The sequence below is a fragment of the Paroedura picta genome, chromosome 4 (assembly GCF_049243985.1).
Source record: "Paroedura picta isolate Pp20150507F chromosome 4, Ppicta_v3.0, whole genome shotgun sequence".
Lineage (NCBI taxonomy): Eukaryota > Metazoa > Chordata > Lepidosauria > Squamata > Gekkonidae > Paroedura > Paroedura picta.
Genome location: NC_135372.1, coordinates 69189588 through 69201606, shown reverse-complemented (window position 1 = coordinate 69201606; position 12019 = coordinate 69189588). Strand labels below are relative to the sequence as shown.

The following is a 12019-nucleotide window of genomic DNA, read 5'->3' as shown; positions in this document are numbered from 1 at the left end:
TACAGAAATAAAATACATTCCCGCCAGTATATACATTGCAAAACACCACACCATATTTCTGTCATTTCACTGGTGTACATCAAGCACACAAGAAAGAGAGCAGAAATGGAAAATCTATTGTATTTATATGTTTGTCCAATATCTTCTCTTCCTTCTCTTTTCTTTATCTGGACCTGAGTCAATGGCTAAAACCACCCGAAGGATCTCATCAAGGAAAATGCACCACTAGAACACGTACTTCCACAGAAACTCAAGAATCAATTTTAAATCTGTTGTGACTAGCAGAGTATAAGGATCTGCAGGATTTCATACTACTCTTTTTTGTTTCCCCTTAATGGTACATTTTAAGTGTTTTAATGTGTGGAAATACCGGTCTGCCAAATTGTGCTTATGGCTTTTTAACACCAGCAATTTACAAAGGCAATGAAGCAGATAATGGTACACATGATCCTGAATTTATACATCTGGATAGCTGTTGTATAAACATTCAGCTGTTTCTCCCTAGCTACCTAAAAACTATTTTGTAAACTCCTTCACAGGTGGCCTGTAATCCCTACTTTTGTCTTTCAACACAGACTAGAATTTATGGGAATAACAAGACTTTGCAAACACAACTAGGGACATGGAGGAGAAGGTCTGATGAATGAGCATTACCTCTAAATCCTTATCCATTGTTGTTCCTCTATATATTTGTGAAACAGCCTAGGGGGTGGGATATGTCTGGCTGTCCAAGTTAGAATAGGGCCAATCAGGGTGCAGGCAGCTCTGCCCTGATTGGTCCTGCCCCTGCAGCTCCCGCCCTCCGTCTCTGGACTCTAGCCTCTTTGCTCTCAGACGGCTCAGTGCCTGGAGCCAGCAGCAGGTAAGGGGAGAGGGCCCTGGGCAAAGGGTTGTGGTGGAGGCCTTGCTAACGAGGGCCTCTTGGCCTGCTAGACTGGGCCTACTGACAAGGGCCTCCCAGCCTGTTGACTGTCTGCTAAGGAGCTCTGTCCTGGCCCTGCTAGCGAGCTGTCCAGCCCCCGTCTGCCCCACTTGATCCAGCTGCGAGCTGCAGCCCAAAGCCAACTTCAGCTGCCTGGCCAGGGGCCAGGGGAGGGGGCTCTTTCAAGGTCTGTTCTTAGGAACGGGCTTTGAAGCTAGTTACCATATAAAACAATGAAGTGGCTGTGCTATGCCAGTCATTTGCTAAAATTCAGTTAAAATAACTCCATCTAACCTACTCTGTCAATACAGTAAAAAAAATGCAGTTTCATTAATAATAGGATGGCTTTCTTGATACAATCCCTTAAGAGTATGATCTTCTATAAAGAAGGGCAAAGCAAGAAGCCTCTCTGCCAACACACACTGGGTGCTGGATCATGCCAACACCACGTCTTCCACATGCAGAGAAGCACAGGAGACCCTGACAGCCAAGTCTCAGCAAAACACTCAGCAGCAGGACCTCTCACACATAGGCCTTCCACTTCATGTTCCCATGAATTTTTTTGTAAATACACATCTGTAGTATTTCTCCTAGCTATAACTTATATTGCTAGAACCAGAACTTATATTGCTCCTTGTGTCTGTAAAAATACTTTGTGTCTGTAAAAATACTAGGTTTTTAAATTTTAGAGCTTGACTAAAGAAAATATCCATATCAAGAATGTCCCTGTGATCAGTTTGGCACAGACTTCTGTAGCAACCCTGTATTACTGTATACTTTCTTGATTTTTGCCTTGATTTCTTTTTATAAAAGTTTGTCAGCGTCCTATTGATTATATGTTGCTACATAAAACTATGATTTGTTTGTCATAATAATATAATTAAGAAATCTTTCTTAACAAGCTACAGACTTTGTAGGTAAAGACTACAAGGTTTGAAAATCAGCAGTACTGCTCCCCTGGTAATGTTAGCTAAAGCAAGCCAAATAAATGCTATTATCATAAATCTTCAATTCTGATTTTGTAAGATGATGTCCAGTGCCATCCTAAACACAGATGAAGACCACTTCAAACTTTTGGGCAAACAACTGGAAACAAATGCTCTCCTGATTTGTATATGGATCTAAACTAATAAGATATTAGTTTATATAAGATATAAACTAATAAGATATATGTAAAGATAGTATTTTAACCCATGATTATTTCAGTCTCTAGAAAGTTCCATGCACAAGAGGTAGTAAATCTGAACAACTGAGACAAACATGTGAAAAGAAGGGCTGATTCATAGATATTCATACACTAGAAGGAATCTTTTTCTTCCTATTATTTCTCCTCAGCTAAAAGCCAAAGGACAGAAATAATGCTTTAGGCACAACTCATGACTGCAAATTGGTTTATACTCAACTTTCCCTTAATATGAACTTTATTGACTCCCATGCATTTTGAACAGGACAAGAGTCTGGAGTCTATCCAAGGCTGATCTCATCTTTCATGTAAAAAAATTCAGCAACGTAAAAAATGTGAATCAGGAGAGGTGAACAGTATTAATAATTTAAAAAGCAGCATGGGAAAGCTTTATTAGTTTCTCTCCATTTACATATGCCAGTAACTGGAAAAGAGTGCAATAGGCCAAAGGTTTCTAGGCATGAAAGGTAGATGCAGATTTGAGGTTTGAAAGGTTTTTCTTTGAGCATTTGAAGGTATGCAAAGGTTTAATTGGTTTTGTGTGTATGTTTGTTTGTTAATGATTCAGGCATGTGCCATATAATTTTCTGTAGACAGATTTCCCACTAACAGCAAAGATGTTTCTATTGTCTCTGACCCATGCCTGGGGAAGAGTATGGAGCGGGCTTTGGCCATTGTTTCCATCACTCTGTGAAGATTTGGTGATTTTACATTCAAAATTGCTGTAAGTAATGTAAGCAGGTGAGAGTTGGAAAGATAAGAAAGGGAAGAAAGAAGGTTCCCAATATGCTGTACATCTCCCTATCCTCTTCCTATCTGATTCCCATTCACCAGTCTTCTGGACAATCCACTATCCACATCAAGAAACTATGTTACAAGAGCATCCATATATTAAACAACCTGTTTCTTAAAGATAAAAATTATGTAATACCTTTTATTAAGACCATCTAAAATAATACAACCCAATTTGCCAGCTTTTGAGCTCTCCATCATTTTTCATTCTGTTGTATGTTAAATAATAAGAACGAAGGGGCTAGGGGGAAAACCCACTTTTGAAGACAATTTTCACTCCAAGCTGGCCACTATGTATGCTAAAATTGAATGAGTTTATGCAATTTCCATTCCTTTAATTTGCTGTAATAATTAATTAAATATTTGCATAGGGATGATAAGAACTTTCCATGACTTTCAGGCTTGATTCTAACCTTTTACGTTTATCTAACCCAAGACCTGTTCAAAGCCAGAAATCCAGAGCAAAATAATGGAAATCTGATGAGACAAATGAGATGTGCCACAGTGGCAGATTCTTAAACTTACTAAGAATTCTCTGTCAAAGAAAAGCAGTGTTTCTTATATTGGGAACACACACACACACAAATGATGCATCCCTGGATTGATTTTGAAATTTCTAATGTTAAACTTTTTTCCAGTTCAAGAGAAAATGAGCAAGACAAGCTGTCTTGAATAGTTATTGTGTTTTTTGTTGCAAATAGGTTTTCACTGTCTGGAAAGATCATACTGTCACTCTGCTGCTATCTCCCCACCACCACCATCACACACACACATACACACACACCACCACATGCAGTGAATTTTCCACTGAGAATTATAAAAATTAAAAATTAGCTGCTGGCACTGCTGGCTCAGTTGCTGTTCAATCTACATTCTTCACATGCTAAGTTGGTAACGGGAATTTGTCCATGTGGTCTGGTTCTATAGAAATATTGTAGAGAATAACCAAGTGAGATGGCTAGTTTTGTTGAAACAAAGCCAGAGCTGAATGGCCTTTCTACTGGAAAACTGCAGCACTGTATTTAAAGAACAGAGGAATCCAGTCCAGTTCCATTAAAGATAATGGAAGTTTTGTCATTGAGGTCATTACCCAGTAATTGTAATATGACAGCTGCATTAATCATACCAAAAAAAACAACAACAGCTGCTACTGAGACATGTAACTTTATTCACTGTTTCTCTAAGGCACAATCAAGACAGAATATGGTAAAGCCTTCTTTGCTGTGGCCCTCACATTGTAGACTGGCCTGCCTGAGGAGTTAGAAAGGCTCCCACTCACCTGGCTTTTCACAAACTTTGCAAAGCTGAATTATGCAAGAGGGTTTCTCTATGCAGGCAGTAGGGTAGCACTATACAAAAGGTTTCACAGGATAAATTAGTAGGAACTGTAGTATGTACTGCTGTATATAGTTTGACATGGATTAGAGTCTATTTAGGAATAGACGCGAATCATATTTTTGTGGTTTGGTTCATGGTTCATGGCTGAAGCATAAACCAAACTATGGATCCATATGCACTGGGAAGTTGGTTTGCAAACTGAGCTGGTTCATATGGGTTTATGATTCATTTAAAGTTTAAATCTCGGCTTTCTTCTCCCTGAGAAAAGTGGCAAGAAGCAGAAAACAGGGGGTTAAATGACTCCAAGCCATTTAAATCACTATTTTCTGCTCCCTGTGGCTTTTAGTGGTGAGCGAAAACCAGGGGGTGAAATGGCTGGGGAGCGTTTCAGCCCCAGATTTCTGCTGTTGGGAATAGCCACAGCCAGCAGAAAACCAGGGTTAAAATGCCTCCCCAGAGTTTCACGTCTTGGATTTCTGATGGCTGTGAAAAGCTACGACCAGCAGGAAACTGGGTGTATAATGCCTGGGAGGTATTTCACCCCTACTTTCTGTTAGCTGTGGCTTTTCCCAGCCAGAAAAAAGCAACGGGGGAAACTCCCAGGGGCTTTACGCACCGGGATCTTTGTTGCAAATTGGTCACTGAATGAAAAATCGCCATTTAAAATAGTGGAATTCGTCGTTATGCATACCTGCCTTTGTAGTGGAATCCAGTTGCGTTTTGTAGCGTTTCCCACAGCTTCCGGTCTCGGCAGAAATCGCTAGAAAGGAAGCGCTATTGCCAAGCTTGTCCCGCCCCTGGCCATCAAGCAGCCAATGGGCAGCCGTTAGCATGCTCCCAAACAGCCCCTTTCCCTTTAAGAAAGGTTTTTTTTAAAAAAAACAGACCCATTGTAACGAATCTGTGTAGATTTGTTGCAACGGAGAGACCCATCCAGCTGCCTAATGTGAGCTGTCGTTTGATCGTATGATCGTTGCCACGCTGCCTCGAGTGAAAAAAAAATCCCCCCCCCTCTCACGGGCCCGATTTTCGGCTGAATTAATGTGTAAAAAATAAAGGGACTTTATTTCAGCAAACGGGCTTTTCTGTGGTTTGTGCTTAGTGACTAAAGGTGAAGGACTGAAGCCAGGGAAGCCTCTAAACAGAAAGAGGCTCGCTGGTGCGTTTATCCCCGCTCGCTCGGAGAAAAAAAAATGGCGATCGCTTTGCCGGAAGTTTGGAGGACAGGCTCAGGAGGAGGGACTTTGAAGAAACCGCAACAATGTTAACGCACAGGTCTTTTTCGCTAGTGTTGCAGATTGGTTGCAAGAGTGTAGCGCTTTCCGGAGGGTGAATCCACTTTTTGGGATTCCCCTGAAAGCGCTACAAGGAAGCGCTTTTTGCAGATTGGTTTCAGGTGTGTGGCAGATTGTCTACGACGTCGTGCGTTATGGCAAATCAATAGCGTTTCCAATTGGCAACCATTGTGCGATTTTGAAGGCACGCAAAAAGCCCCCCAGATTTCTGCTGGTGGTGAACAGCTACAACCAGCAGAAATTCAGGGATGGAATGCCTGGGAGACATAATGCCTGGGAGTCCAATAATAATTTCACTTCCTATTTTCTGCTTTCCACAGCTTTTTGTGAGGAGCAGAATGTAGTAGTTTAAATGGCTCTGAATGACAGGGAACTCCTACTGCTCAGCTGTTTTTTTTTTGTAAAGAGCAGAAAGAAGGGATATAAATGGCTCAAAGCCAAGGAGAAAGCTGGACTAAAACAAACAGATAAAAGTAATGATCAGATCTCCTACCCACCATTTCAGACTAAAACAGACAGAAAATTCCAAGTATGATCAAGCCAAACAAGCCTGGCCGTGTGTGTATGTGTGATTATTTATTCCTTCTCCCTACTCATTTTAACCTCTCAAGCTATTATTAGGTTCTAAAATAAAAGTGCAGCTACTGAAGTAGCAGCAGAAAGATGCAATAGTGTGATCATGTTGTCATGCTTTTTTCACATTAAATTAATAGTATAAATTTAAGGGGGGGACCTGAATATACTCAGAAAGCCAACTGACTTTTTATGTAGCTCTGAGATACAGCAGTATAAGGGCTAGTTATGGTGATTCAATCCCCCAGTACCAGCCCCGTAGGGCCTGTCAGTCAAAGCAACTGTGTAGGCCCCAGAGCAGGTGTGATTGTGGAGAGTTCTGAGGTATGTGTCTGGAGTTAGTTAGTCCTCTAAGCTCCCTAAATGTCCCCTAACAGAAGTGGAAAGTTATGCCAACAAAAAAGCACAGCACAGTGCATAGGCACCAATTGTACACAAAACCAAAGTGTTCCCCGCTGCCATGGCCATGACTGCGAGGCCCAAAGTAGCTCATGATTTCCAGCTCCCACTTCAGCATGCAATTGCAGTCTCCTCAGCCTTTCAAAAGCCCCAGCCAGAACACCTCACAATTACAAGGTAGGGACTCTGTCTCAGAGTTCCCTGCTAAGCAGACTTAGAGTCAGCAGAGAGGTGATGGGAAAAGCACAGAAAAGGCACTTACAAGCATTTAGCACTAGAACCTGAAGTCCATATTCAATACCGATCTCTCCCATTTCAGTACCCTAAAATATACCCCAGCTTTGGCAGCAGGACCTAATGGTATGGCCAAATATAGACAGATACGCAGGGGCATATTCCCTAAACCTGCTTCCCTGTTACCCTTGCTCATGACTGAGAGTCACCCCAGCAACACTGCTTCACATGCATTGCAGCTGGGCAGAGCAGCACCATGGCTTCTCGTGCACAAGAGGCAAGATCCTTGTCACTACCACCTCCCCAACCCCCCATCGCTTGCTGGCACTTCCTGCCCTTCCTGCCCTTCCTCCTGCAGGTGACACTCTATCACAGTGGGCATGCTAACACAGGGCTATCAACAAAAGGACCTATTAGGGGTGCTCAAATTACCAGTGGTCCTGGCAGCCCAGAACCAGCTCCAGGGAGGTGAGGGCCTCATCCATCATGGCCGGTTGCATGTCTGAGACTCCGGGGCCCAATAACCCAAGTCAGGAGAGATGGAGTTCACTGACAGGGAGGCAAACCAAAGTGTTGGGACTGTTGGGCCAAGAGTTGAGAGAGATGAGTTGCCTCTGAGCTCGGGTGGTGACCCTGGAGAAGAATGGTCCAGCTGCTGACTTGGACTGGACCTTTACTCTCTGTTTCCCCACCCCAGGGCCCTTCTTATTTCTCCTATTCACAGGTGATGTAATGGACCATCTCTGCACCCTGGCCCTCATAAGGCAAGCTGTGGCAACTAGATCAGTCATCCTGCAGGCAGTGACCTGAGGGTGAGGCCATGCAATAGTTGGATTTGATGTCTTCAGAAGTAAGGGCTAGGCTGATAAGAAATGCAGAGGACCTGTTCCCAGAATGACTTGACATCTCCCTGTGCCCCTCCTGACATAAGGATATATTTTGCATTGTGAGGGCCAAGGACCTGCTTGGGGTCTCCAAGGAAGGGAGATTGCTGAGGCCCTTGACAATTCTCAGCTGCACAGGGATTTGTGACAGGACTCAGTCCCTTTGGTTCTACCTGCCTTTTCCATCACAGCCCAGGTGTTCCAGCACAACACTGGGATGAGATACTGCAACAAGGTTGCTGGGGACTCTGCCACTGAAGCCTCAAAAACTCAGCTACAAACTTTGGTTTTCTACCAGCTGCCCACTAACTGGCTAGAGAGCCAGTTTGGTGTAGTGGCTAGGTGTACAGACTTCTAATCTGGTGAGCCAGGTTTGATTCTGCACTCTCCCACATGCAGCCAGCTGGGTGACCTTGGGCTTGCCATGGCACTGGTAAAACTGTTCTGACCAAGCAGTGATATCAGATCTCTCTCAGCCTCACCCACCTCACAGGGTGTCTGTTGTTGGGAGAGGAATGGGAAGGTGACTGTAAGCTGCTTTGAGCCTCCTTCGGGTAGAGAAAAGGGGCATATAAAACCAACTTTTCTTCTTCTTCTAAATAATTCTTCACACTATTGGCATCACAGTTACACTGGCAGCCTTTAGGATTGAACTGTCCACCGCACAGACTGAGACATTATACAGTAGCACTTCCATAACTGTCATAATGTTTAATTTTATCTCAATAAAGTTATTTCAAATGAACTAAGATGCTTATTAAGCAGAATGGCTGAAAGCCAGCAGCTCTGTATCCCACTGTTAAATAATCTCTTGAGCTGTTTATGTTATATTGCACAGACTTTTTGGTAACATTAATAAAGAACGCAAAGTATCTAAAAAGTGATAACTTTTTCTCCCTTTTTTCATACTTAATAATTGCTAGCATCTTTCTACTACAATTACATATTTTAATAATTTCAATTACAAAGAACAAAATTATTGAATTATGACAATTCTACCTGCAGTTCCAGCTTGGATTTTCTTTTGTCAATATAGAAATCCTTTTGACTCTACCCTCCACCATAAAGAAAGATGTTAATAAATGTAATTATCCTTAACTGAAACATAAATTTATCATATTTGTCTAAGAAATAATTACATCCCAATGAATTAAGACTCAACCATATCAGTATTTACTTACCCACAATTCCTAAAGCAATGTAACCCAGGATGACCACTACAAAGATGGCACAGCAAAGAACATCTGTACAATGCCTGAAGACAGAACATATTAAGTGATTAGATATGTGTTCAACAATACTACCATATCCCAAAATAAAATAATTTATTGCTAGATAGATCAAGGTGAAAACTGCACCAATACAACACGGTTAGCTTCCAATTCATTCACTTTTGCCAAAACCTTATAACAAGAAATAAACATCTAAAAAGCTAGCAAAACATATGCAAAGCCAAACTTTAATATGCTTGCTCTTAGGAAATAGTTGCTATTATCAAAGGATTTGTTCTACTGATGAATGTTGGCATTGCTCCAAGCGAATGTGCAAGGAAACATTGTCCATGGTGGTTAATTTCCTTCTCAGTCTGTGTAAATTTTTTCAGCATGGTGCATGGGCAGCCTAACTCACAAGTCATGAAAAAAACCTGACATTTTACATGCCTTTATACCAGTGGTCCCCAACCCCCAGTCCGCGGCCCAGTGCCAGGACTTAAGAGCCCCAGCAGCGGCCCGCGGCTCCCTCTCCTTGCCCCCCCCCCCACAGCGAGAAGCTCACCAGGCCGCAAGCAAATCGGACACCAAAGCAGCCGATTAGCTTGCGGCCCGGCAAACTTCTTGCTGCGGGGGGGGGGGAGGGATGGCAAACCATTTCTGCTTCTCACGTGCCTTGAAAGCCCCTTACTAGGCTTGCATAAGTCAGTGGTGACTTGATAGGACTTTGCACATATATGCAACCTGAACAAAGAGTTTGTGGAAGTGTATGTGATTGAAACCCAGTTTTGCTGGTAATTCCAGAATATATCTGGGATTTTATCAAACTGAAAAACTTCACCAAGTAAAGCCACACAAATAACAGAATATTCTAATATAAGCTGCCCATCCGTTCCGACTCCCATGGGACACTAACACTTTCCTGGTCTTTGTCCCGAGTCCCGGCTGGGTCCTTAAAAGTCCCACCAGCTGGAGTCCCCTCCCTGCCTCCCTCTCTCTCTGCCCCCTGGCTGGCAGCGGCGCTCTGACCTGGCTGGCCCTGTGGCTGGCCTGCGAAGATAGAGGCCTGCCCTCGGCCCCCACCTGACCTGCGCCAATGCTGTGCAGGTGCACAAGAAGGGCTCGCGGGAGAGGTGCGTGGGAGGTGAGGCGAGCCCAGTTGGAGGGAGGGAGGGAGGCCGCCAGCAGCGGCGGTGCGCCTCACCTTATGGTCCCTAAATTCTGGACACCTTATTCTAATATCAAAGTTACTTTGTTATATATTATATAACATTATATTATATAAATGTTATATAAATTAACCAGCAAAGCTGGTATAAAACAGATAAGATGACAGAGAACAAAACTGCAGAAGAATATCAGTATCCCTTAGTGCTATAACTTCCAAAGTAGAGGGTCACTCTGTTGCAATTTTCTAGATCTAGAAAAATAGACATGGGTGTGGTTTCATAATACCATCTACACAGAGTTACATTCTTCACCACTAAAACCAACTGGCTTAGAAGGGTGGCATGCCTTAGTTATTCTTTTTAGTATACTTCAATTTGACAATTTGTGAGTTAAAGATATATTAAGGGTGCATATTGGTTTCAAAATAAATGAAGAAATAAATTTTAAAGGGTTCTTTTTCATTTACTTTCAATATTAACATCAAAATATATTAGCGAATCCCATTCATTTTCTGATTCCACCAGTTTTAACAAGAAACATATTTTGGCCTGTAACACCTTTATTTTTCATCATATTAGGATGAACTTTCCTGGGACTGTATGTCTCCCAGAAGGGATTAAACCATCCAAATTTCAGAAGAAATGTTATACAACATTAAAATGCTCATAAAATGATTGAATGGTTACTTATCCAATTACCATCAAATGTCTGGAGACATTTGTACCTTCTCCCCAGGGGATTTTTGCATAAATAGGAAGGTTTTAATTAGTTGTAATGGCAATCAGGAAGCTTTCCTCAGTCAATGAAGTAACAGATGTTTTATTTCTGGTATGTGTATTCAGTGGAAGGGAAAAGAGATAGGAAGGGAAGATATGAAATTGTCTATCCAGAGGAAATCAAGTAATCAAAGGATCTCTGGTATCTTCATTTGGCATTTATTTTGGTTTTTATTGCTTATAAAACTAGAGCTATATTCTTACCTTTCTGAAATTTATCAGATATAGTGAAAGTTACAAACCCTGAAAACTGTAATGAAATTCAGTGGGAAATTAGCAAATTATAATAGCATTGCCACTTGATGGTAAAAAACAAGTCCCCAAATTTTCAAATACAGAGCTTCCATCAGTCTTTAGTAATTTTTAAATCATATAACTAATTATGAACTGGATCATAGATTTTTCAATTCTTATATAAACTGGTATTCTAAAATTATTTATATGCACCTGTTTTGATATTTGGATTGTCTATTTTATACTCTGAACTGCAATTGTTATTGTATATTGTTGTGGTATTGGTTGAGGACCGTAATAAATGAATGAATGATTGAGAGGGCAAGCAGCAGATGATAGGATTTACAATAATGGATTTAAATAATGAGCAAAAAAGTACTGGTTATATATTAAGAAAAAAATTCACGGTAAGAGTAGTTCAGCAGTGGAATTAGCTGCCTAGAGAGCTGGTAATCCCCCAACCACTGACAGTGTTGAAGCAGCAGCTGGATGAGCATTTGTCAGGGATGCTTTAGGCTGATCCTACATTGAATGGGGGGGGGGTTGGACTAGATGGCCTGTATAGCCCCTACCAACTGTATGATTCTATGATTCTACAGTTACATTACAATCTAAAGTTATAAAAATATTTTCAAAATATCCCTGTCTATGATAAAGCACAAGCAATAGTATTACTGTAGGTCAATAATTAGAAGTCCCTACATATAAAGTATATAAAAGGACAAGAAGATGAATCTGTGTCCAACAGTAATAGCACCACTAGAAAACCAATGCATTCCAGACATTTGATTTACTACTAGTCTTTATATTTCCAATTGGCTGTAAAAAGATGCACACACTTGGTATACATGATGATTAACAAGCACATGCTGTCCCTCCTGGAAGCCCTGTATGATTTCTTGACACTGAACTTTTAAGTTTGCATCAATTACACCTTTCATAGAATGCATCCATATATATTTTCCTCCTCATTGCAGAAAACGTCTCACTACATTTCTGTCACTTCAG

General features: G+C 41.5%; 1 protein-coding gene across 6 annotated transcripts in view; it reads right to left on the bottom strand.

Moving 5' to 3' along the window:
* The window catches only part of SLC44A5 (solute carrier family 44 member 5), a 223836-nt gene that overhangs the window by 73453 nt on the left and 138364 nt on the right, over nucleotides 1-12019 (bottom strand). For 4 of the 6 annotated variants that reach the window (XM_077333305.1, XM_077333309.1, XM_077333306.1 and 1 more), the window contains exon 3: nucleotides 8802-8875. The exons of the other annotated variants lie outside the window; for them this stretch is intronic. In XM_077333305.1, the coding sequence (XP_077189420.1) occupies nucleotides 8802-8875 (74 nt within the window). The remainder of the gene's footprint in view (nucleotides 1-8801; nucleotides 8876-12019) is intronic. 6 annotated transcript variants of the gene reach the window in all.